Source organism: Pyxicephalus adspersus, chromosome 1, assembly GCF_032062135.1.
Source record: "Pyxicephalus adspersus chromosome 1, UCB_Pads_2.0, whole genome shotgun sequence".
Lineage (NCBI taxonomy): Eukaryota > Metazoa > Chordata > Amphibia > Anura > Pyxicephalidae > Pyxicephalus > Pyxicephalus adspersus.
Window position 1 is genome coordinate 169,026,353 of NC_092858.1, and position 27,973 is coordinate 169,054,325.

General features: G+C 40.9%; 1 protein-coding gene across 1 annotated transcript; it reads left to right on the forward strand.

Moving 5' to 3' along the window:
• On the forward strand, positions 1–23,538 carry UMODL1 (uromodulin like 1). The gene is made up of 17 exons (XM_072398326.1): positions 1–185; positions 2,321–2,563; positions 2,656–2,820; positions 3,842–3,963; positions 6,129–6,315; positions 7,967–8,092; positions 9,829–10,086; positions 11,818–11,930; positions 12,559–12,760; positions 13,263–13,403; positions 14,779–15,504; positions 16,170–16,429; positions 18,026–18,171; positions 18,730–18,966; positions 19,132–19,291; positions 19,473–19,566; positions 20,737–23,538. The coding sequence occupies exons 1-17, from the start codon at positions 110–112 to the stop codon at positions 20,922–20,924; spliced, it is 3,444 nt and encodes a 1,147-aa protein (XP_072254427.1). The 5' UTR covers positions 1–109; the 3' UTR covers positions 20,925–23,538.
• Positions 23,539–27,973: the final 4,435 nt, after the last annotated feature.

The window sequence follows — 27,973 nt, forward strand, 5'->3', positions numbered from 1 at the left end:
TATCGCACGACAAGAAAAACAAAGCTCCTGTATCAGGCATCATATACAAATATATTATATATATTCTATATATATAGAATTAATTGTCTGATCTCTATTGGACGGGAATATGGAAGGAAGATTTATTCTTCAGCTGGCCTTCATCCTTGGCCTGACCACCGGTCTGGGAATTGGACAAATGATCGGTAAGTATCAGCGCACTTGTTACATTGTATCTGTAGAGAATGATCAGATCAAACCATTGGGGACACCTGGGAGGAATCAATAAAGCAGGGAAGGCGCAGGACCCCATAGGACCCAGAATGTCAATTATTACAGTGTGGTCAGATGAATTGTGATTTATTTGCAGTGAATTTTATCATTTAAAAAAGACCAGGCACACCTTTTTTAAAGGGTCCGGCAACCCAAATACATATTGTGGATTAGAAGATGCAAAAAAAATGAACCGTAGATCATCACTTATCTGAATTACTATAACCTCTGGTATTCCCCTAACCCGACTCTCTCCTCTACAATCTATTATGAATGCTGCAGCCAGACTCATCCATCCTTCCCACCGCTCCTCTTCTGCTGCCTCTCTTTGTAGTTCTCTTCATTGGCTTCCATTTCATGTTAAAATCAAATTCAAGCTCCTGTGCTTTGCCTTCAAATCCCTACACAGTTCTTGTCCCACTTATCTTTCTGACCTGATAGAAAAATCCCCCCCCCAGCCGCTCTCTTCACATCTCCAATGACCTACTAATGACTTCCTCACTCATAACCTCAGCACATGCACGGCTTCAAGACTTTTCTAGAGCTGCCCCGACTCTCTGGAATGGTCTTCTCCTCCTATGGGGCTTGCTCCTACTTTCTGCTCATTTAGAAGAGCCCTCAAAACCCAATGTTTCAACTTGAATTATCACGTTATCGTGAGTTCCCGCACAGTAACCCCAATTACTATGCTTAAAGAGCAGAAGCTGCGCACAGCTACCAGTCTCCAGAAGGATGACCTCACCAAACTTCACCTACCCGTCTTCTTCTGTCTCCTAAACCCTCACTACGCACCCACCACTACATATGTCCCCTCCTATTGTGTGATACTTCCTAGATTGTAAGCTCTTTGGGGCAGGGTCCTCTCGTCATCCTGTGTCACTGTCTGTATCTGTCTGTCATTTGCAACCCCTATTTAATGTACAGTGCTGCGCACTATGTTATGTGCTATATAAATACTGTTTTATATTAATATTAATATCAATACTAATTATGACTTGTAGCATGGGGACAGGAGAAATGAGTAGAGCGGGGCAGCTTCATTTATGAAAAATCATCAGGACTGCCTTTGTTACTTTCTGTAAATTGCAACAGAATCATGTGATATCATAATTACGTAGGTTGAAAAAAGACATTGAGTCCATCGAGTTCAACCACTAGGGAAATAAAGATAATACCTGCATATTCCAGGTAGATCCTCCTAGATTGTAAGCTCTTCAGGGCAGGGTCCCCTGCTCTTTCTGTGTCACTGTCTGTATCTGTCTGTCATTTGCAACCCCTATTCAATGTACAGTGCTGCTTTATTTAATATTATTATTAATAATAATAATAATAATAATATATGCAGACATGAACCAGAAGAAGGCAAAAAAAAAAATAAAAAAAACACTTATTAAACATGTTCCTACTTACTCCAATAGGGGGAAATTCCTTCCTTATATTACATGATTCTGTTCTGTAAATCTTCTTTTTCAGTTCATTCTCAACTTTGAAATCAGCATCATTGACTTGGAACCAATAGGAAGTTTAAAAAAAGTTAATTTTGCCCCTTCTACTGATCAATAAATCTTGATAACCATTTTGGTGTTCAAGTAAATTGGCACAGGGGCTTAGTTTTACTGTAAAAAATTGGATACAACTACTTAATTTTGTAAGTCACAAGTGTTCCTGCCGGCATCCTCCTCCAAATAAAGCTTCTTGTGATAGGGGGGCAACAATGCTCCATTGCTTTTGAATTCAGATCAATGTTGCCACCCTCATGTGTTTCCACTACAGTAGGATGAAAAAAGAGCGTTGCAAGGGGTGTGACTATCAGCCTTGTCACTGCCTGTAACTTGTCTATCAGCACCTGGCCACACCCAACTCCGCCCACTGCTTTTTAGATTGACAGAGCCTCTGCTGCGGAACTCCTCCCATTCTGATCTGCAATGTCTGGCAGGGGGAGCGGGTGGGACACAAATAAAGAAGGATTTTGATCCGTCCCTACTCCATTTAAAGAAGTTTCATTTTATTGGCATTCCTATTATATCCTCATACAAAGAAATTTGTATTTTTTTGCCTTTCCCTACAGAAGACACAATCTCCCCTGTAAGTTATCATGTCTGCGAACGGACGGTGACTGTAAATGTCTCCAAGGTGGTCCCTTTCCAGAAGCCTGTCCATGACAAATCCTTGTGTATGGGATGGATTCCGTGGAAGTTGTGTTCCAGGACTTCCTATGTAACGGAGTACCGGACAATATGGGTGCCGGACACCGTGGTCGTTACAGAGTGCTGTGATGGGTACGAGCTCCTGGGCCATTACTGTGCCATGTGTAAGTTATATCAAATTCTGCCATTATTATTCTTCAAATATGGATCTTTGGTTGGGTTTCATAGTTGTTTCATCCGATTGTCTATGTTACAGCTACAAAGAATGCCAGGGTAACCAACACCAGGCCTGGGGAATGCCCTGCAAAAATGGACGAGGGGGTCCTGTGCCCCGAGTGCATAGTGGATTATGACTGTCCTGGATTCCAGAAATGTTGTGACACCTCCACTGGATCCTATTGTATGTCTCCTGAACCTCCAGGTCAGTGCCTAATAGTCCCAATAATTCAGTATATCTTTGCAATATCTGCACACAGGGCTGCCATTAGATGGGTACAACGGGCACTTCTGTACCAGGACCCAATCCAAAGAGCTTCTAACTTCCTGTTTGGGCTGACAACACAGTACCCTGCTGCTCTGAATACCCCAAGCTGTGTTGTCAGCCCAGCCTGACTACAGAGCTACACCTATTCCCCAACTCTTTGTGCCCCCCCTATACATGTCTACATTATTTTCTTTCACAGCAAAATAACGCTGCTGCCTTGTCTCCTTACAACCTTACAAAAAGAAAGGGCTCTTGGGAGGTGCAGTTCTGGGGGCATCAATAGTAACTGACCCCCAGTATTTGCCCCTACATATTTCTACAATCTTGGTGATTGTAGAAATACTGTACAAACAAGCAAAGCAAAAATTATGCTGGAATGTGGTCTACAGGGAGAAAAGATTTAGGATAAAGTCGGCCAATGATTGGACAAACCCTCTAAAGCAGCGTTTCTAAATCAGGGTTCTTGGGGGGTTGCTGGGGGTTCCTTAAGTAATGAGCAATGTGCAGGTCAGAATAAGTGACACCAATGATCTTTTTGGCTATCTGTAAGGGTGACATTCTTCCCACTGGCCAGCAATGTAACCATCGCACTAATGTACTATGAACTGTGGATATAGTAATTATAGAAGGGTTCCCCAAAGACCTGAAAGTTATTTCAAGGATTCCCGCATGTTAGAAAGATAGAAAAACATTTCGCTAAGACTTTTTTTAACCCTATGAAGGATTCTATATATCATTGTCACAAGGAAAACATTTACAAGATATGATTTCATTCTGAAGCCACAGACAGCCAATAGCAAACCTTATAATGATCTCAGTACAGGTTCTCTTTAAAGTGCAGCAGAATTCAATTCAGAATACCAGCAATAGGTTGGAGGAATCAGCTGGTTGCAGAGGGGTACAAGATTTCAGTTCCCTTTTCACCAAACTTTGCATCTCTTTTCTTTTGTTTCTGTAGCTTTGGATCGGAACACAATCAAATTCTGGTACAATGGAACCATCACTATAAAAATGAAATATTATGACCTGATAGAGCTGGACCCTGGCTATGCAAATCACACGAGACTTCTGCATGCAATGGTAAGGGGATTCTACCATCGCCAGCAACAGCTGTGCATGGGGTTCTATGTAATGGTTATATAAATCTTCACAGCAAACTTCTACTATTGTCTAATCTTGTATTATTATTATTATTATTATTATAATATTAATAATAATAATAATAATAATAAAAAAAAACAGCGCTGTACATTAAATAGGGGTTGCAAATGACGGACAGATACAGACAATGACACAGGAGGAGGAGAGGACCCTGCTTTATTGCCTGTTACCATGAAAAGTGATTCTTATTATATACTGCAAAAAATTACCTGTTAATCCCTTTAAATTTTTTGGGTTGCGGCTTCCTGTGCTCTCTAAATGGCACCTAAACTCCACACAGTGAATATTTCCTACTTAACTGTCTCCATTTACTAGTGTTACAATTATCGGATCATCAGGAAATATTTATTCCTGATCGGCCATTATTATTCTGCTGCTTCTATTTGTAGTTCTCTTCATTGGCTTCCTTTTTAAATTTACAATTACATTTAAGCTCCTGTGCTTTGCCTTCAAATCCCTCCACAGTTCATGTCACACTTACCTTCTGACCAGATAGAAAAATACCCCCCTAGACTTCCTCACTCATAACCTCATCACATGCACAGCTCCAAGACATTTTTAGAGCTGCCCCGACTCTCTGGAATGGTCTTCCTCATCTTATTCAGCTGCCTCCTACTTTCTGCTCATTTAAACGATCCCCTAAAACCCATCTTTTCATACTTACCAACTGGTTCTTCTCTGACTCCTAAACCCTCACTACTTCCCACCATTCCATATCCCCCTCCTATTGTGTGATACTTCCCCCACCCCCTAGATTGTAAGCTCTTCTGCTCAGGGCCCTCTCCTCCTCCTGTGTCACTGTCTGTAACTGTCTTTCATTTGCAACCCCTATTTATTGTACAGCACTGTGTAATATGTTGGTGCAATATCAATACTGTTTATTATTATTATTATTAATAATAATAATAATAATAATAATAATAATACCAATAATAATAATAATCACCAGTGCCAGCGCTAGCATGCAATACATACTGTACATATTTTTTAGGTGAAGATTACCAAACAAGTTTTCATTTGCTAAAAAACTAAAAAATCCCAGCTGTAATATGTAAAGGTGCAACAAAATGAAAAGGATATTTAAAGTCAAGCAAACGAATTACAGAACTGCAAACACTAATCTGGTAAAGAAGGACAGTTTAGTAGGCTGGTACTATTATTTCCCAGTATTTATATAGTGCTGGCATATTATGCAGCGCTGTACAAAGTCTATAGTCATGTCACTAGCTGTCCCTCAAAAGAGCTCACAATCTAATGTCCCTACCATAGTCATATATGTAGTCAAAGACAATTTTTTAATTTAAAGGGGAAGCCAATTAACCTTACTGCATGTTTTTGGAATGTGGGTGGAAACAGGAGTACCTAGAGGAAACCCATGCAAACACAGGGAGAACATACAAACTCCATGCAGATAGTGTCCTGGCCGAGATTCAAACCTAGGACCCAGCGCTGCAAAGGCCAGAGTGCTAACCACTGAGCCACCATACTGAAATGTTTATATACTGGGCAGTCCTCCCTTTATCATGGCTTTGAGAATATAAGTGAATACTTTTAAAATGAACACAACTTCCATAAAATCCAGTCATCACTGGGCCATGTCTGCCATCTATATCCATCTCCTATAGCATGCCTGCAGTATCTGGGAGTGCTCTGTAGTATTACATATACTGAGTATTAGGTACACCCCATTGGGGTTTTTAGGGACCGCAGTGAAGGCTTTTTATACCTGGTTGCCTGACCACCATTGGTCTACAGATATAACTCACGTAGGCATCAACATGAAAGTTAGGCCAAGCTTCCATATTTATATCATAGCAAGGGTAAGATGGAAATAGTGGATGGACAGTTTCCATTTCCAGAGGCACAATGGTCATGTCATTGGGTTTTTAAACTTACCAATACACAATCAGTCTGATTGTTTAGTTTTCATGGTTGTTTTATACTTTTATATTGTGGATTTGGTTATTTGGCTTGGAATCATTGTTTGGTAAGCTCTTGAAGAAACTGCTTTGTTTTCTCTGTAGAGTATGATGGAAGATGTCATTGTGTATATGTAATATAAAATCATTTTCCTATGTTTCCAGGTCACTGGAGAACTGTGGCCCCTGGAGGTAGAGCTCTACCATATCTCCACACTTCCTGCCGGCCCGTTCACCATCACATCTCACATTCTTATTGGTATAAACGAGTCATTGTCCCTGCAGGACATCGCAATGTCACTCAGTAATATTGTGGTCCGCTTACCAGAGGTCATCGATGTCCAGATCAGCGGTAATGTATTGCAAGTTATATTACTGAACTATATCAGCTGTTGTTTTTTATTTTTTACCTGTCCAGTGAAACACCTGGGTTTGACGTGATCCAGCACATATGTTGTAAACAGGAGCACATACATGATGTGATATTACACATGTGTGTGAGAAGGCACTCATTTGCTAAGGCTAGTTAAAGGAGACCAATCCAATTTACATTGGCTGTGCCCGGGGCATTGCTTATGGTCACAGGAATGGTCCGAATTTTTTTGTCATTGTGTGCCATTTATCAGTGGTCACCTGACAAAACAGCATTTCCTAAACACAGCTTTATCATTTAAGATAAGTCTCATTGTGGTGGTGACAGTCAGGACGTTTTGTCATATGGACTGCTGCACTGTACCTGAGCAATATGTATGTGATTGGTAAAGACTGTGGCATTTATTTCTTTAAGAAACTAGGAGGGTGCAAAGTGTGCATGAGGGTCCCGGGCCCTCCAAAGCCAACAGGGGCTTCCACAACCAGAACTGTGACATTATTGACCAATGCCTTGTCAGGGGTAGTTTAGAATGTTCTTTGCACACACCGAGGGGATCCTTAGACTAAACAATCAGCAGGCCATGTGCCTGGTCAGTCCAACTGGGGAGAGAGCAACACAGTCCATCCAGCAAGGGACACAGCCAGCTATGTTCTTCAAGGACATAATGTATACCTGGTTGCATGATGGCTCCAAGGTGCACCTGGCTGCCTTTGTCCCTTGCTTGGTGGAAGGTGTAGCTATCTCCCAAGCTGGACTGACCATGCACCTGTCTGGTCCAAGGAACCCCTGGTGGTTCAGGTAGTTTTGCTCTGGACTGAGTGGTACTGTGGGGAAGGTTGGCATTTGTCAGAAGCCCCCTGGGAACAAGCCTAGTAGCCCTCCTGGAGTCAGTTCTGCACAGGGGTCCATTGTTGGCTACGTTCACCACTGTATTTAACCCACCAGTCATTGGAATTATAGCTTACACAGAATTAAAGCCTTCAATAAGTGACTCAGTGCCGTCATATGGCGTGAGTCTCATGCTCCTCCATACCTAGATGTACCAGGTATTTTTCTTTGGCTCTAAACAGAGTGGTGGGAAGAATAGAAAAAGTAGGTACTGCTGGAGATGAGGGGATTAAGACAATCCTGATTCATTCCTCTGTATATGTTTGCTTTTAACACCATTTTGAAATAATATAAAGATACCCTTGGTGACTGATCCAACTATTTGGAGCAAGCAATGATCTCACATCTATAGAAAGCTCCTTAAATCAGATGGATACTTCCTTTCTGAGAGAACAGTGATTTAGCCAACTATAATAACTTCTGTACCCCATTGATATCAAAGTCATTGGTGGTATGCCAATGGTGGGGATCCCAGTGGGCTCAATGCCCACCACTGATTTGAATTACATTTATATTACATGAAAAATGCCAAATGATTTGATTCTTTTATAGAATAGAGTAAGACTGCTCAGTTAGACACGATTTTTTATGTCTTATTCAAGAAGGCCGCCATATTGGAATTGCATGCCAAGAACAAAGCAGATGCATTCTCGTCTATTCACATGTGGTTTTATTTACAGCATGATGTCATAGCTAAGACCCAAGGTCTACAGAAATAAAAATATTTGTTTTATGCTGGCAGATCTGGACGAATGTCTCCACCATGATCTGGGTGCTTGCCCACCACTCCACCATTGTATTAATACAGAGGGTTCTTACAGCTGCAGCATACTTAATTCAACCAACCATCAACCACCACTGGGGCAAGGTAAGGATGAATTCATAAATACTATTGGACCTCACCATGGGGGTGTCATTGAAAATGTGATATCTGATTGGCTGTTGTGGGTTACTGCCATTGACCCCTACTCAGGAACCTTGAACCTTACACAAATGCCAGCTTATATCCATCACTGCTCTCGCTCATTATTGGTCAGTAAGGCAACCCAACATTATTATGCTAGCCATGGGAGCTGCTTAAGGTTTGAATAATGAAACTAGATGGGGGTTCTGCAAGTTTAGTGATAGTACATAATGTTGCCCACTCATTTTTGGCATTTTTAAAGTGGCCAATTAGATATGGAAATAGTAATTGCCTTCTATGCATGCCCCAGTCGTTTCTTTCCTGTATATATAATATGAAATATGGCAACCTGACCCAATGTGCAAATATTACTACAAGCCATGCATAAGCCTGAGTAATTGTAATCCTTTTGCTCTATGCTTGTGTTTTGTGTTTCTGCACTAGACCCATCGCTCATGGTGAAGCCACCCTTTCTGTAGTTATGTCCTCAAATTATAAATAAATTGTCATTGTCTAGTGATGACTGGCACAAGAACTCTTGGGAAGGTAAATACATGCAAAATGCCATCTAGGAGGAGTAGCTCTATTTATTAGAGCACAGACTTGCAAAAAATACTTGCAAGTATTAGGACTTGTTCAAGGCAAGCCTTACAAAGAAGATAAAATGTGTTGGAGATCTTCCTCTATCCACCAAAAACTTTGTTCCAATAAATAGGGCTAGGTTACCTAAATGGTTATTATGCATTCAGTTTTCCTTGATTGACTTTCCAGTGAGCTTTCATGGTAATTGGACTGTGAAAAAGTATTATTACAATGCAGAATATTTGTTCATTGAGCTGGCAGGCCACCAATGTGTCATTTTCTGGCTCTATGTGAAGCAGAGTGAATTTTCTCATCTATGTTCTAATAATTAGGGCTGAGTCATCTAAATGGTGAATATGCATTCCATTTTCATAGATTAGCTTTATAGCCACATTGCATGGTAATTGGACAGAGAAGAAGAATCAGTACAATGCTGAATATTTGTCCACTGAGCTAGCAGGCCACCAGTGTGTCATCTGCTGGATCTATGTGCAGCAGAGGGCTAAGTCACCTAAATGGTAATTAGTCATGTCATTTTCCTAAATCACCTTTCTACAGACCTTGCATGGTCATTGGACAGTGAAGAAATATTATTACAATGCAGAATATTTATGCATTGAGCTTGCAGGCCACCATTGTGTCATCCTCTGGCTCTATGTGCAGCAAAGTGATTTTTTTGTTCCAATAATTGTGGCTGAGTCACCTAAATAGTAATTATGCATTCTATTTAGCTAGAGTAACTGTATAGCCATCTTGCACGTTAATTGGACAGAGAACACGTATTATTACAATGCCAAATTTTTTGTCCAGTGAGCTGGCAGGCTAACAGTATGTCATCTGCTGTCATGTGCAGCAGAGGGCTGAGTCACCTAAATGGTGATTATGCATGGCATTTTTCTAGATCAGCATTATGGTGACCTTCCAATGTATGTGGAAGGTGAAGAAGAATTATTACTATCTATGTACCAACTGGAAATAATTCCAAATCCTTTGGTAGGTGGAGTGGTTTACTTATCTGTACGTACTTATGAAAGGACTATGGTGCACTTGGAGTTCTCCTTTAACTGGCAATCATTTAAATGACTGACGCTGATTCTTTGCTTTTCTTTTCATCCCAGACTGCTCCACCTTTCTCAGCCACAACATCAGTAATGTCACCACCAGTGGATTTCACATTGAGTGGAGCACCGACTGCCCCGACAGCCACATTTATACCATACAGATATCATCTTCCATGGGAATTAACAGGAGTGAGATTGTATCCAAGACATCTGTGAATATAAGTGGGCTGAATGCTGGGGAACTATACACTGTGCTGGTCACATTCACCGACTCTTCTGGAGGGATACATTCATTGGTGGAGAGAGTTAAAACAAGTGAGTGGCACCATGTGCATTGTTTGTAACATATCATTGAGGCTGGAATTACATTGTAGCCTTGGTGCACTGTGGAGTAATTCATTCTAAATGTCATTATGCAGTGCCGGAATAGCCACAAGGGAACCTAGCCAGGTGTCTTGGACCCGGTGGGTATCCAGGAGCCCGAAAACATAGAATAGCTAGCTGATAAAAGCTGGGTTTCCTATCTTTACAAGACGTAATGAGCGGCTGTGCAGTTCCCTAATAATTTCAGCCCCCTGTGATTTTACTTTCTCTTAGCACCAGCTACAAGAATGCGAGAAATTGGGGTCATCTGCAGGTGGAAGGTGATGGAGCAGGGCTAGACTGGAGAACAGGGAAGCAGCCTGCAGAGGAGCTTGTAATTAGTGGTTTTAGAAAAAATGGGGCCCTGGGCAAAAAAGAAGTGGGGGGCCCACATGCACATCATTCCAGCTCCCTGATTTCCACCATTCTCAAGGACTATAGAGAAGGTGGAGTACTGCCTTATAGGTGTCTTATCCTATTCAATGATGCTGGCCTCATACCAGCCGAACTCTACACCTCCTTCTCCGATTGAAGACTATTACCCCAAATACCCCATGTAGCTGGTGTAACAAGGATCTTCTGTATGGTGTAAGCTCACTGCACTATGAGAAATACAAAGTAACAACGATATTGCTACATTGTATTTTCTTTGTTTCAAGTTCAGTCTCCTAAAGGAATATAGATTGTTTTAGATTGTAAGCTCTTTGGAGCAGGGTCCTCTCCTCATCCCGTGTGACTGCCTGCATCTGTCTGTCATTTGCATCCCCTATTTATTGTACAATGCTGCATTATATGTTGGAGCTATATAAATCCTGTTTAATAATAATATGTGGGCATCCCTCCTTATTGACTCAGCAAAAGATAACTGTTAATACTACAGCATAAAAAGATATAATAGCCAATTGCATACTTTCAGTATTTGGCAATATTTTAGGAAAGAGCCTTTCTGTTCCAGTATGACTGTGACCCTCTACACAAAAACCACTTCATAAGGACATAAGTCGCCCTATAAAATGGCACTATATAAATACTGGTAATGATAATATAAGCCATTCACTTTCCAAAATGAACTATCCCTTTGCTAGGGATAAGGTACTTAGTTTAGTTAATTAGATGAAAATTCACATTGTAATCTATAACCAATCATCAGAAAGGAAATCGTAAAAACAGGGTGATCCAGCAATGGATTCCACCTGGAATGGATTTCTTAAAAGTCTTAAAAGTCGTTTGCTTATTGTTTTCAAATGTTTTCAATCTTGGACCATATCTATTCCAGGTTTGGAATTCCAGATTATGTATATCCTCTCCAGTCTTGGAGAGCTTTAATAATTCAGTCCCATTGTGCATTATATATCAAGGCTCACTGAGACTTGAGAATATAGACTATCATGGGTGAACCTGGGTGATCCACAACACCTGTAATGGTTCTGGTCTAGGATTGAAAACACTTGCCGAATACTGTAATAGCAAATGATTTTAAGGAATCTATTCTAGGTTTGCAGGATCAGAAGTCCAGCCCTGACATATTGATGGTGCAGTGATCTATCTCTACCAATAGATGGCGGTACAATACTTTCTGACCTTTTGCTCATCCATTCTGTGATTGATACCCCTCTTCTAAAGATAAATGCCCCACGTGTTGGATATCTGCAACATCTGAATTGTTGTTATTGATAATTACAGAGGGGCAAATACTTAACGGAACTCTGAAGATCAACAACTGGAACCTCACAGGACCCCTACTGGATCAGAAATCCCCAGAATACGCAGATTTTGTGAATAAATTCATCTCAGAGGTAATTAGGATGATCAAAGCCTTATGCTGGTCATTGATGTAACCGTACGTTAAAATATATAACACACATCACAGTGGCAGTGGGGGATATGTAACAGTGGTGAGAAATGCATAATGAATATTGCAGTGTATCGGATGATGGGGAAAACAGGATGTATAGTGCTATGTAAAGGATAAGGACGTGGGGAATATGTAACGTACAACACAGTGTGCAATGTAGAACACACAGCACAATGTACAACATACGGTGGTGAGAAATGCATATTGAGTAGTGCGGCGTATCAGGCGCGGGGAATACAGAATGTATAGTGTAAAGAATCAAGCAATGGGGAACATGTAATGTACATTGCAGGGTACAACAAAGTTGGTGGGTAATATGGTAAGCACAGCACAACCTACAGAACAAGGTGGTAGGGACAATGGAAGATAAAGCACAATGTACATAATTAGGTGATGAGCAAAATGCAATACACTTTGTAATTTGGTGGGGAATATGTAACAGCACAATGTACATAAAAAAGGTAATGGAGAATAACGAACCAACATCGTAGTGAACTCAGTAAGATGGTGTGGAATATGTAACGTACAGCACAATGTACATCATTTTTCTTGGCTTTCTCTTCTCTTAGGTTAAACGTTCTCTCTCTGGTCACATCCCCCCGGATCTGGTATCGGTCCAAATTCTGTCCTTGAGTCCTGGGAGCATCGTTGCTACTTTCCTCATCATCATAAATGACACCAAGAAATATATCAATGCCACAGCAGCCTCCTTGGCCTCCATTAATGAAAGCTCCGTGTTTAAGGTGGATCCACAGTCTATAAAGCTCGCAGGTAAACACCAATAGGTCAAGGGAGCGCAGTACCTACCCCATCCATGACACAAGGGTCGGTCAGTGTGGAGGAGTCTGCATGTGCTTTGTATGTCAATCTGGTGATCCTGCCATGCAAATACTTTTTCAGGCACTTCCTGTTATGAAGTGACAACTGGCTTTCCGTTGTGTCCCGTGTTGTCACCGAGTCCCATTACTTACCAAAAGTTGATGCGGTGACACATGTTGTACAAGCGTGGTTCAGTGTTGTCTCAATGTTGTCAGAGCAATAATGAGCAGCCAAGGGAGAGGTGAGTGCAGATAGACAGGAAGTGGCTCAAAATGATTGGAATAAAGGTGAAAGGTTTTACCAGCAGAGGAATTATTATTTCTGTCCATCCAATTCTGAGATTAACACCTCTCTGCCAGAGAGCACAGCCCTGTCTGGGACCTAATTTGTTTGCTTTTCCTTTATACCGTATCAAGTCAAGGTCTTAAATCTTATTGGTTCATTTTGGTTCCAGATTTCAATGAATGCTTGTCTCCCTCGGATAATGACTGTGACATCTATGCTATCTGCAAAAACTTGGAGGGGTCGTTCACCTGTGAGTGTCAGCCGACGTACATTGACAGAGATCCCAGCAGGCCTGGAAGGAAATGTGAAGGTAAGTGCCTGTCCGGGGTCACCAGGTTAAAGATGACCCCATACACTGTGGGGGTGATTTACTGAAAGCATTAAGGTCGCTCACTTACCTGGTTTATTAAAGCTCTCAAACACTATAGAAGATAGTTAATGGGGGAACCTGGGTGATTCAACAAACCTGGCTTTGTTTGCCTATTCTCCAATGATGATACAGAGCGGCAATGACGTTGACAACGTTAAAACTCTGTGCATCACTACACGTGACACCCTGCACTCACCGGATGTCCTCAGTCTTCTGTGTTGAATGACAATAGGTATGATTCAACCAGGAAGACTGAGGGCATCTAGTGGCAGAATGGTAGTATTGCAGGAGGTGTGTATTGGAACCAGAGCTGCTGCTTTATTTTCTAAGCTAATATAGGAAAAGCCACAGAACCTATATTGTATTTACAATATAATACCTACAGAGTGTAATTAAGGCATTGATATGGGATTTATTTTGGGGCTTTAAGCCTGTCCCTTTGCAGAACCTCAAGGGGAAGTGGCTTCTTTACAGAGGGGTAATCATCAGGGTGCATGAGCTTTGCAGTAGGGAGAGCTCTGGCTGTGACTCTGCATGGGGCATTTTGGACCTCTGCAGAAAGCCCACTGCTCCCACCTAGAGAAAGAAGTTCATTTTCTGCAGCAAGCTTCAAGTAATGAGCTTTTTCAACTAAAGTGGTAGCTGCTTAGAAAACTAGGACTTATGGTTGCAGATTGCTTCTGTTAATCACTCCCAGCTGTCCCTCTTTATTACTGGGCAGTTTAACCCAGCAGTTGTTGTGGCAACAACAGTTCAACCTCTGTACCATGCAGCTCAGTGTGGTTGCGGTTGAGATTCGCTACGTTTCAATGTTTTGAGGAAGCTTTCACATGCTGTGAGTTGCGGTTGAAGGCAATGGCATTCCAGTCAATTGAAGCAGTTGCATGGTCATGGGTGGCCACAAGCACCCATGGATGTTGCATTCACCGACTGCATCTGCAATCACTTGATCAAAGTGGTTCCCAACTGCTTATATTGAATGAGAACGGTTGAGCTTCCAGCAAACCACTGTGGTCAGCTAGAGGTCTGAAATTAGCCCTAGGTTAGGTGTTGGGACCAATGGATCCCACATGGCTATTGGTGGCTGGCATCTTGGCATACTGTGCCGCTCACTGCTGCCCCAATTCATTCTTCATGGAGCTGCCACAGCTAGAAGCTACTTGTAGCGTCTCTTCTGATGCAGCAGTTTACTGGCACAAGGAAGTGGTAACCACACCACAACCTCCAGTCCATAGCCTTACCGTGAGCCTTTCAACACCTTTTATTTTGCTCCTGAGATTTCCTAAAGCATCAACAAGGACATTTCTGTCCACAGGAGGAACATATTCTACGATCTCTATAGATACTTCACCTCCAACCACTGCCTCAACTATAGGACCCACTACGAAGGTCACCACTCAATCCTCCACTGAGCTGCATTACCCAACTCCTCCAAAAGATCACCTAATGTCCACATTTTCTGTGCTGGATATCCAACAAACTGGACAGTTTGCCTCAACAGTAACTGTGACCAATCCAAATTTGATGGAGGTGAATGCCACAATGTATGCAAATCACACGGCTGTTAATTCATCCCCTAGTGATAAGGAAACCACCACGTTTTCATCCACCACGCACTCAACGACTGGTCCAATGGTGAATTCATCCACCAGTGATGAGGAAAGCACCACATTGGCATCCACCATACGTTTAAAGACTGGCCCAATGGTGAATTCATCCACCAGTGATAAGGAAAGCCCCACGTTGGCATCCACCATGCACTCAATTACTAATCCAATGATCAATTCATCCATCAGCCATGAGAATAGTACCACATTGACATCCACCACGCACTCAACAACTGGCCCAATGGTGAATTCATCCATCAGCAATAGGGAAAGCACCACATTGACATCCACCACACACTCAACGACCCATCCAATGATAAATTCATCCACTGATGATAAGGGAATCATCATTCCGGCCTCCACCACTATGAAACTCACCACAACCCCGGAGATTCCATGCCCCACCTCTCTCGTGTCAATGAATCTATATGCTGGTAAGTAAAAAGTTTCCTATGTTCTTACCTTTTAGTTGGGTATAGGCTGGGAATTTTTTAAAGTTGGTTTTGCCATGAGAAATCACGGCATCTTGTCGGTGTGCCTATGCAGTAAATCTTATATAGTCTATCCAGACTCCATTGGGTATAAGCAATGGTAAAGAGCCATGGCCACCGGGACTGAGGTAGATATGACTTTGTGGAGCGGAAGGGTGGGTTACATTAGGTCAAGAGAGGGTGTAAAACAAGATAATTGTACTCTGTAATAATTTACAGTCAATCTTTGAAGTCCAGCTGAAGTCTTGTACATTTATTCTTTTTATAGTTTGATACCCCTGCATGTCATAGTCTCTGACTTTGACTCCAGTGCTATATACACTTGATGAGACGTAAACATCATATTGGTCAAAATTGATCAAAACAATTCTATTCATGATCATTTTTTTGTGTAGAATTTTGCAAATCAACTTTAATGAAACCAAGTTATGACCAATATTTGGATTGGATATAACAGTAGAATTGCCATGATCTGTTTTTAAACAAATGTAGTTAATGGTAAGGATGTGTTAAATTGTAATTTTTTAAAAACTTACATACTGTCCAATATCCTCTCCATACTTCTTCTGTTCTATTTTAATTAATGGAACGCCTTCCTTTATGCACAGAGTCCACCAACACCCCCCTCCTAGCCCTTCAAACCAAGACAACCCCTCGGACCCCCAGCATGACTCTGAGAGATGCCATCAAAGTGGTATGTGAGTCGGGGAAAATTGGGATCTCCATAGAGAAGGCCTTTCTGAGGATGATGTCAATCTCCAGCCATTCCCTGTTCCTTGGGAGTCCTGAATGCTCTGTAAACTGCAGCACGGATACGCATGTCATCATACAAGCCGGCTGGAACAACTGCAACACGGATGTATTCAGTGTGAGTAACCAGAAACTCTGAAGTGTATGTACAGGTAGTCCCTGGGTTACATAAGTACTGTAGGTTTGCTCTTAAGTTGAATTTGTATGTAAGTCAGAACAGATACATTACTTTATTAAATGCATTTAGGACAGATGTTTGTCCCAACATATTATTAGGCAGCGTGGTGTCAGTTACTGTATAAAATCCTCACTGGAAGTCAATCACAAACAAAGCAAAAAAAAAAACTTGGAGCCTAGAAAAAAAGAGCCTGCAAAAAGAAACAACTGCAGAGTTTCTCTTGGTCATTAAAGAGTTACAAGATGTTGCAGAAGAGCTCAGTCCTTAAAATCATCCACAACTTCAGCTGCATTTGTCTTCCGTAAGTCATGCAAACTGCCCCCTCCCCCCATCAAGCCTCCATCCTGCACAGGAGCAAGCAGGGAAGCCACGTTCGTATGTAGGAGTCGTCTGTATGTCAGAAGTCCTTAACTCGAGGACTACCTGTAATGTTAATTTTTTCATTGCATAGTGATCATTTGATCCCAAACCACGTTGCTTGGTTCCCAATCTTCAATGGTGATCTGAGCTGTCAGCGACAATCAGAACTGAGAGCCACCGGTTGCACCACCGTCGGCTTCTGGCTCTCAATGGCAAAAGTTTTTAAAAACACCTTCAGCCTTGGGGATTGTGCTGGGAAATGTTTATACTGTATATATGATGAATGTGAAGGGTTCAAAACATTTCTCAGTAAAAGAAGTGAAATAAATCAAATGTATATACTGTAAATAAATAAAAGGTGATATAGAAAAATCTTTGTGGTCGCCTGACCATTACCTCTACATTTGGCCACTCATTCCGTGGTCATTCATTTTGAGTTGTTCCTCACTTTAAAGCTATAATAGCCTCCAAACAACTTTTTTACCAATTTACCTTACAGTATTTAATTAATTTGCATGGTCTGCTCGCTTTCTTTTAAACAGATTTTGCATAAGAGCAAATTGCTCGCAGTTAGCATTCCAGTTCATCCAAAGGTATTGAATAGGTCTGGGGTCTCTCTAAGCCACTTTACACCCCAGCCTGCTCATGCCTGATTTGGAATACAGGACACTCCTTTCTCATATTTATAACATAGTGGGGTATTCTGTAGTCCAGAGAAATAAACTAGAGCCCCCCTCCCTTCCCAAAATTATGAGGTTTAGATTTTTCCAGTAAATGGTGCTGCATAAAAAGACATTGACATACAAGGACATCTGTGTATAGGGCAACAGTTTGGGAAAGACTCTTTGCTGTTCCAACATGTATGTGCCCCTATGCCAACACCATGAAGATATGGTTTTATAAGTGGGGAGGAAATTCTTCATTCTACATACTGCCCTGAACGCCCATATTGAACACCTTTTGAACAAATTGGAATGATTTACAATGGACACATTTGACCACCTCCGTGCTTCTAAAGATTGGGAGTCAAGTCTTCTCCTCCACCATTGACCTTAAAAATGTTCTTTTGGTTCCTATTGGTGCCATAGCCAGGTGTCCACAGACTTTTCTAAACCTTCTATGAGAACCAAATATATCATAAGGGTACTTCATGGTAATATCATCTTGGTCTTTCAGAATAACACTCACACTGTGGTGAACACAACCCTGTACATTGACTTATCTACATCAATGAAGAACATCACTCCAGGGGCGGTGAGCTTGATCCGCTGCGTCTTCCAGAACAACATCCTGTGGTCCAGCGGATACAATCCTGCCGGAGGGTAATTTATATGAACAGTGGGTGTGTAGTGGTATCATAATGCAGTTTCCACCCTGCATGGGAAGGTCATACATTTCCAGATTCTTGCCAAATTACCCAAATTCCAGCAACGATTGAGTAAAGATTAGGCCATATAGAACTTTGTCGTAACCATCAGAAGAGATTAATAAAGTTCTTCTTCCAATCAGGTACTGATTTGTCCAATTTCGGTGAAGATAAGGGGAGAAGTGTTTTAATGCATGTCATCTCAGTAAGAAACAAGATATTCCCATCAGTGGATATTTCACTACTGGTTACATTTAATTAGAAATCTGCCCATCCATGACCACCTTAAATAAAGCAACCAATCAGCCCTTGCCATTAGTTGAGCTTTACCCCTAAGAAATAATTTGCTCATTCTTACCCACCACCAATCTTTGCTCTCTTTAATCAGCTATGGTGGCAGCTGATGCTCCCCCTCTCCATGCTGTCATTTGTTGTAATATATCATACATAGTTAAACCATTTTGTATCTTCCAATCTCTGGACTGAAGCTTTTGATTTTCTGTGGAATCCCCAGGTTCTACACCATCATTGAGAAAATAGAAGCTGGAGGATCTTTCTTTCCGGAATTTCAGCTGTTCATTGGTGATCAGCTTATCCCGCCAAACTTCACGTTGTCTGCCACTGATGACATAACGGTTCAGATACGGATCAGGACAGACCAGAGCCAGTTTAAAGTTGTTATCAATGAATGCTGGGCAACGCCAACGGAGGATGCCTACGATCCCATGTCTTTCCCTTTCATCCAAAACAGGTAGGCATTCTTTCTTCTCTACCTGCCAAAACTTTCCCCTTGGATAGAGTGAAAAACCAGCTTGGTGACAATTGCCTTGTGGTCTTGGATATTTTACACCAAAGCATTGTCCCCATATGTGCTGCATCCTGCTCAATAACCCTTTATTTGCTTTCTGCATTATAGCTGTGCCTTGGCCAACACCTTCACCACCATCCTCATGAATGGTGTTTCCAGCAATGCCACCTTCCAAACAAAGATCTTCTCCTTCGTCAACAATCCCATTGTATACCTGCACTGCCGACTGTCCGTTTGTCAGGAGGAGTCACCTAATTCTTGCAAACCGGTATGTACATATAGCCGATGTTGGGAAAGAGTTGAATGTAAAAAATGGTGGACTTTGCTCTGCTATTGATGGAGGTTTTAGTGCTTTTTGGATGGTGGCTGGGTGGCTTTATGCTGTTTATATGTCACTATCAGAGTACCAACGGTAGGATGTAACCTCTTTTCTGCTTTGGGTTTTCCAGTTGTGTAGCAACTTCCGAGCTTCCGTCAGCAATGCTGACAAAAACGTCTTCACAGGAGTCACTCGGATGGGACCTCTGCGGATGGCCAGCCAATGTAAGTAGTGAGTTGTATACAGTTTAAACCAAATATGCATCTGTACTTATTATTGTCCATAATTAAGTTTTGACTATTTTTGTGAATCCATGTAGCACTTCTTGGAGTCCCAAAAACCTAATTTTCATGGTGGCAAAACAATGCATAGTGCCATCATCATATAAGGTGGGGCAAGGTGTCATCGGAACATTACATGTCTGAGAAACAATTTGGAACAATATGGACAAATAGGGCCATTTCAAACCTGTGGTGAACCACATCACTCTGCCACAGGCTCAGCTCCTGTAAATGAGACCAGCTAGGAACCATTTTCTGTATGCGGCTACGGCTATGATGCACTGCGATTCCAGGAGGCTCGAAGTCATTTAGGACCATGTAGTTGCTTTTAGAAAAACCAAACCTACAACTATGTGCAAAGTTTCACCTGTGAGGTGGGTTGCCAATTCCAGATGCACAGCAGCAGTTTGCTATGCACCCTGGAGCATTTTTCACATAAGGGGTAGCCTACAGTCTCAGGGCTGTCAAGCGCTAATCATATTTGTAAAACTCATGTGTCACTCAAAGCATAAAGGTGGGCTGTGTTTTATTTTTTTACTATTAATAGTAAAATAAATATTAATAGTAAATCCCAGCCAGGACATTATCTGCATGGAGTTTGCAGGTTCTCCCCATGTCTGCGTGGGTTTCCTCCGGGTACTCCGGGTTCCTCCCACATCCCAAAATCATGCAGTTAGGTTAATTGGCTTCCCCCTAAATTGACCTTAGACTACATTAATGACATATCACTATGGTAGGAACATTAGATTGTAAGCTCCTTTGAGAGACAGTTAGAACTATGGACTTTGTACAGTACTGCGTAATATGATGGCGCTATAGAAATACTGTGTAATAATAATAATAGTGGTGGTACTGACATACCAGTGCTATTGGCCCCTTGTTGTCACATACTCATAGTTTACATTTTGATTATTTGCATTTGCTGCCTGATAGAACCATGTGACAGGGTGCCCTTCCTCCTGTTCATGTTTGATCAGGATCGATAGAAACTAAAATCCTTGTGTCTGTAGGATGCGCTGAACACCTTGGACACCTGTACAGTCCCCAATTACTTATTTAGAATCTATGTGGTCATAATTTATATATTAGAATTATCTTTCTTCTTGTTTTCAGCCCAAGATTCAAATGCGTCATCTAATGGCACACTTGGCCCAGGTTATATTATCCTTATTGCCATCAGTGTCTTAGCTGTGATCGCCATTATCATCGCCATCTTGGTTTGCTGGCATCAACGGAGGACTGGAAACTACAACTTCAAGCTGAAGACCCGGGATGTTGGCTACCAAGTGTTTTCCAGCTAGAGGATGAAAGTCTTGTTATCTCACACCGAGCATCATTATCCTTTGGAGGCATTAAAGATAAAAATAGTCTCTTTATATTTGAAAAAAAATGCATCTAAGGGAGTTCACTTAGCAAAGTGAATGATCATCCTGCAATGGACAGTTCACTTATCTCAGTAAATGAAATTAAGCTCTATTGATTTCAGACATCCGATCATGTACCATTTATAACTCTGTCCTTGTATGTGATTGAGTGTTACTTACAAAGTGAATTTTCACAGCATTCATTAAGCTAAGTGAGTTATCCCATGATGAGTGATCATTCACTTTGCTAAGTGAACAGAACAAACATCTTTAATATATCAACCCCAATGCTGCCTCTCTGCTCTTTGATAGTTGGGGCAGAGGGTCAGATAAAGTGTTTAGACAAGTGTTTCTCAACCAGAGTTCCTCCAGAGGTTGTTAGGGTTTCCATGAGCAATTATTGACTCTCTGGTCAGTTTAGGTGACCCCAATGATCTTTTTGGCTCATAAGGCTGACATTCTTCGCAATGGCCAGTAATATAAGAGGCATTCTTCCCACTGCCCACCATACTAATATTCTGTGAGCTGTGAATATAGCAATTATATAGTAGGGGTTCCCTGAAGACCTGTATTTTATTTCAGTGGTTGCCCCATGTTAAAAAGTTTTTATAAAAGTTGTTTTAGACTGTTCCATAATGACAATGCAATGATCCTGGAACACCGATCAGTTACAAATAGAACTGCGGTCCTGGTATTCTCAATCCCACCCATTGTAGGCTTCTTGCTGCTTTTTATATAGAACAAAGAAAGTAGAACAGAATCATTGACTAATGGTATATTTAAATCCCAAAAAATTGTACATGATCATATTTGTTAATATTTTTGTCTTTGTAAATCATATTTTCCTGTTGTTTGATGTAGAAATAGACACTAGAACCAGACACCCCTGGTTTAAATGGGACACATTAGACCAACCAAGGCCCCTTAGTTAGAGAAACTAGTTTGTATTTAACTATTAAGGGTTTCCCCAATGTTCCCAAATCAACTTCTTGACTTTTGGGTCACTATGAAACTTTCACATTGGGAGTCTAAGGTGTCATACTTATTCCTATTTTGATGACTTGGCTTAATAATGAAATCTGCTCAGTGATCCCAGAATTTAGCTGGCTCAAACAATTTCTGAAGAAATGGGTTATCACACCTGAGAATGATTCCTTTAATATAATGAAATTCAAATATTTGAACATTATTTACAAGCAGTAAATAGATTTTAAAGGTCCACTCCTCACTGACCTTTGTAGCGGCAGGTAATGTGGAACAATTTATTGGTATAGTTTCCTATTCTATTCCATCCTTTTGAGCATTGTCATTACTGCTTAGCTTTCTTTATTCTCCTTCCCAACAGGGACTCAATAGCTCATTTTACCCTTCTCCTGTCCCCTAGCAATGATGCAGCAACCCATCCCCCCCTTTTCTTGCTTTTCCTTGGAGAAAAACAGCTGCTCATCTTCCACTTCTTCCCATTCTTGCAATGACTTTGCCTCTCAGACTTTTCAATACTTCCAGTCTCTAATGCAAATTCAGAGCAGGTGCACAGGTAGATGGGGGAAGTGTTGGGACCCCACTTGAATTACTCTAATACTTCTATTGTAAACTTAAGGATGAATTACTCCACAGTACCTGCAGCTACATAGATCTGTGAAAACCTGTTTTAAAGCTTACTTCTTGAATGTAAATTCTTGCAATCACATCTGTGTATTGTAATGCTTGTCTGCTCTGGCCAAGCATTCTGTAATGTCTGTGTGCACCATAACTAAATATGCAGCAGAATGGAATAGAACAACCAAGGGCACACTACGGCCCATTGGACTTTTTAATCTGGCCCATGAAATTCTGGTACAAAAGTGTCCACTGGCAAAAAAAGGGGAACCAAAAACACTGTTCCCTTTGAAATTGAATGTAATTTGAATGTAGGTTTAGGAATGTTCATACAAAGTATCTCCATCCATCTGATACTGGCCTGGCCCATCTGTCAAATTTTAAACTCATTGTGGCCCCAGCAAGTTTGCCCACTACTGGGATAGAATCTGATAACATGAAAGCCAGTCTGCATTTCTCTGGCACTGGATACCGAAAGTAATAAAGTTGCTGTAAGTACAGTAAAATTTCCTGTGTTTACCTTAGCTAATAAAAAAGTACTTAATGTCATAGTATAAAAGATTAGAAGAATTTATATGAATCTATTTTTACTATAAAACAATGTAACTATTTTACTATGTCTATAAAACTAAATTGTATTCTATTCTCCTTCAAGGGTAAGTTCTCCTTAAACCGGTATCTTAGATTTCCAGCTGTGCCGGGGGTTTCCAAAGCAACCCAATGTGGGCAGCCTAACACTAGAACCAGTGACACAGAGTTTATATCACAAAGAGGACTTTGGAAATTGGGGTCCTTAGGAGTTATAAGAAGGTCATGGGGATGACTAAATTCTGTATGTACCAGCTTTGGGCAGACTTACTCATTATGAGAGGGAAATGGCAGAACTAATGCAGAGTCTTATAATGTTCACAGTTTAAAGTAATTTAAAGTTTAAATAAATATTTTAGAAACACATGCTTGGTTTTTTGTCTGAATAATGTTAAAGAGATACAATATTAAGTGTCTTAAGATTCCCTTTCAGAATTATGTATTGCAGTAATGGCACAGTGTAAGTGTTAATGTTCATTGCACTGATATAACCCGTAAATTAGGAATAGGATGCCGATGCATGGTAATAGAAACCCCAACTCCAGCATACCGGAATGCATGGTGTACATTGCAGTGCCCTTCATTTATAAATCACTCTAATATCAAGCCATGCATTCTGGTATGCTGGATCGGAGGTTTCTATTACTATGCATTGTAATATTCCGGATCTGGGTTTTCCAATATCATGCATTGTGATATTCCAGATCTGGGATTTTCATTACCATGCAATGTTATATACCGGATCTGGGGTTTCCAATAATATGCATTGTGATATGCCGGATCTGAGTTTTTCATTACTATGCATTGTGATATGCTGGATCTGGGGTTTCCATTACCATGCATTGTGATATACCTGATCTGGAGATTCCAATATCATGCATTCTGGTATGCCATGCATTATGATATGCTGGATCTGGGGTTTCCAATATTTTGCATTGTGATATGCCAGATCTGTGTTTTTCATTACCATGCATTGTGATATGCCGGTCCTGGATTTTCCATTACCATGCTTTGGCATCCTATTACTCCTGAAGAGCACCACAACAAACAGCCTAAACTTGTTTAGAGAATCATAGGTCGTCTCTTAAGCTTCAATCCCTTCTAGTTTCCATGAGCTCCCAGCAATGTGCTCCTAATTTCCTACCTGTATCTCTAAGTCTAGGTGAAGACCTGGTCATAGATCAAGTGGCCAAGAATCCCTCTCAACTCTTCCTTGACCAGCTCCAAGACCCCTAACACCAGATTTTCATACTGGAAGCCATCAGTTTGCTAGACATGAAAATTATTTTTCCTGGAGGCATTAATATGCAAGATAGCCTGGACGGTACATAAACACCACTCAGGACCTTTCCAGCCAAACCCTGGTACACTTGGTCACAATATATTTATAGGATTATATGTATTATGGGATATGTATCTATTACAGAGTCAGGGTCACAGGAAAACACCAATCCAAGCAGAGTCATCAACAGGTTCTCCAGCAGAAAGTCAAACAAAAAGTGCATGTAAGGCAAACATAAGACTACACTGGGCAGCTGGTGACTGAGTCCTAGGAAGCTTTATGGGACCGGGGCCACAGAACCATGGACAGGAGCTAATCCCCTGATTGGCTGCTCCACATTAGTTCTAATCCCCTCCAAATGTACACAGCCCAAGATGTTAGCCAGGGATGCTAAGATGGAATTAAATCAGGTGCACACATCTATAGGAAAACTGGGGGTGCTGCAACGCTGCTAAGTGACTACTGCACAGGACAGATGATTAATCAGATGATTAATTCATTGATCCCCTCCACCTGCATGCAGCGTTCTTGGAGGGCAAACACAATGGTACGACGCCAGAGGGATCAGCATTGAGAATGAGGGTGCTATTAGGAAGATTGTAAATTTCCATGCACAATAGACTTCCTGTACAATAAATCCATTGAAGAATTTTGTCAAATGTCATTTGTGAGCCTTTGAACCTAAAATGAAAGAAAACTAGAAGGACCGGTTGTGCAAAAAAAGGGTCAGAAAAGAAAAACACAAACTTCGCTTTGAAGACATCGAAATTTTATTATATGTATCTTTGATTTACCTTCTTATTTGTAATATGAATAATTAACATTTCAAGATAATGTATCATATGCTATATTACATTTTTTCTTCCAAAAAGAGGAACCCATGGCAGAGATCCTGCAGGATTTTGGGTTCATGGAATTGTCCATTTGAGACTGGGATGATTGCCAAAGATAGGTATAGGTCATCCAACTTATACCTAAAATATACACATTTATTATTAAAAAGTATTTATATAGCGCCAACATATTACGCAGCGCTGTACATTAAATGGGGGCTGCCAATGATAGACAGATACAGACAGTGACACAGGAGGACCTTGCCAAAAGAGCTTACAATCTAAATTTATTGGATTTCACTAGAAAATGTGTGAGTTAATTTCTACTCATGATTCATACATTTTTCTATTTGAATCCAATGTAATAAAAGCGTACATTTGGGTTAATTGTTGATCAAATCTTTAAGCATAGTCTCTGTAGAAATTGACAATCCCGTGATGATAAATAAAATAATCTTCGGAAATGTTCACTTTCATTCTACATCTTTTATGCTTATCTTACATGATGGTGGAAAAAAAAATGCAAATGTTATGCACATAAGTTTTTGGGACCATAGCTCACTATAGGAAAACCTGTCAACTCTGGCATTGCAGTCTATATAATTTCAGAAAATCCTGAGATTTTTTAAAAAGATTTATTAGGGGCATGAAATAAGTATTTAAAAAAAAAAAAATCAACAGCAATTACACTTTTTGACCAGTAGGTGGTGAGCTGACTCAGTCTGGCAGTACAACTGTTCTGGTATAACAATTTTAGCATATAATTAAAATAATGGATACAATTATGAATTTATTTTGAGTCAAATAAACCTGTTTATGCAATTCAAAGACAAAGAAATGTAAGAAGACCGTGACCAAGAACTAATCCTTGAACTAAAACTTTTTTGTACTAGTTTGAGCTAGCAATTACAGGTCTATTTATAAATGTTTTCACCAAAGATTTACACTCTTTTTTCTGTTAGGTACATTGTAAAAATGTGTGAATCTTGACACTTAAAATAGACACTTAAGAGTATCTGTAAAAAAAAAATGTGTACATTCTAAAAGATGTCCCTTTTAAAAGACACCAGGGGGGATTTATTATTAATTCCCTTGTCAATTGGCTCTCAATTGGCTCATAATTTTCTTTTATTTATTATTGGAATGTTTATAATTTATAATTGGAATTTATTATTGGGCAGCACGGTGGCTCAGGAGTTAGCACTCCAGCCTTTGCAGCGCTAGGTCCTGGGTTGAAATCCCTCCCAGGACACTATCTGCATGGAGTTTGCAGGTTCTCCTGTGTCTGTGTGGGTTTCCTCCGGGTACTCCGGTTTCCTCCCACATCTCAAAAACATGCAGTTAAGTTAATTGGCATCCCCTAAAAAATTGACCTTAGACTACATTAACCACATATGACTATAGTAGGGACATTAGATTGTGAGCTCCTTTGAGAGACAGTTAGTGACATGACTATGAACTTTGTACAGCACTGTGTAATATGATGGTGCTATATAAATGCTGAATAATAATTATTGTGACAGCTGTGCATTTTGACAAGCTGCCACTAGGTGGCAGAATAAATAATTGTTTTATTAGGAACTGAAATTAGAGATTTGAACATTTCTCAGCGAATTTCAGATGATTTGACGGGAATAATTTATAAATAGAGCTCTGATCGGGGGTGTAGTTGTAAAAAAAGAAGAGGGGGCACGATAAGCATGCCCGTCCCACTACACCCCAGCCTATGTGTCTCTCAAAGGGTAAGGGTAAATTCCATACGGGAGACATGGTCTGTGGCTCTGGCCGGTGCCCCCCTCCAAGCGGGGTCCCTCCCCTGACCCGGCAGGGGGGGGCAGACCGGTAAGCGCTGCGGACCACCAAACAATCCCTTGCAAAAAAAGAGTGGGCATGCGTGCCTATTCCCGAAAAAAGTAAGGGCACCCGTGCCCACCCCACTACAACCCTGGCCCAGATCATTAAAAAAAAGTGTTAATGATCATTTCCAGTGAATATGACTTCTTTGTGTAGAAATTCAAAAGCCCAAAGACTCAAGCAGACTCATGGCCGTCTCAATAGAATTCCCCTTTGCTCCTCCTCCAGTATCTACATATAAGGTAATGCCGTAAGGTGAAGGGGAGGGGCAAAGAAGCTGGCTCAGCACGGACACTCTCAGGAGAAAAGGAGGCTATATCATTGAAGGAAGTTATTGTTAAAAATTCAAAGGTGCATTGCAAATAAATACACAATATTAAAAAACAATAAATTTTTCTGTGCGTTTACCAGCAAGGTGGTGACGGGGTTATTCTAAATTTGGTTTTAGTAAGCTCTGATCTACAACTCCATTCCTTGAAACCCCCCCCAACATGACACAGTAAGAAGAACAATCATTATTATTATTAATATTACTACTATTATTGACAAACAGGATTTATATAGCGTCAACATATTATGCAGTGCTGTACATTAAATAGGGATTCCAAATGACAGACTGATACAGACAGGAGGAGGAGAGAACCCTGCCCTGAAGAGCTTACAATCTAGAATGCGGTTCTAATTTCGCTGGTTGGCACCGATGCACCTTTATGGTAGATGAATGCAGCGGTGAATCCTCCTTTTACCGCAGGACAATGCCCAGAGCTCACAATGCCGCCATTCAGACCCTCCGTGACACAAAACAAAGTATTCTGCTGGTGCGGAATTGG

What these genes read in the sequence shown, in the direction of transcription:
- UMODL1 (XM_072398326.1), top strand. Translation starts at nt 110, where the DNA reads ATGGAAGGAAGATTTATTCTTCAGCTGGCCTTCATCCTTGGCCTGACC. An exon ending in ACAGTCTATAAAGCTCGCAG is followed by an intron (nt 12,761 to 13,262) that starts GTAAACACCAAT and finishes TTTTGGTTCCAG; the next exon opens with ATTTCAATGAATGCTTGTCT. An exon ending in GTCAATGAATCTATATGCTG is followed by an intron (nt 15,505 to 16,169) that starts GTAAGTAAAAAG and finishes CTTTATGCACAG; the next exon opens with AGTCCACCAACACCCCCCTC.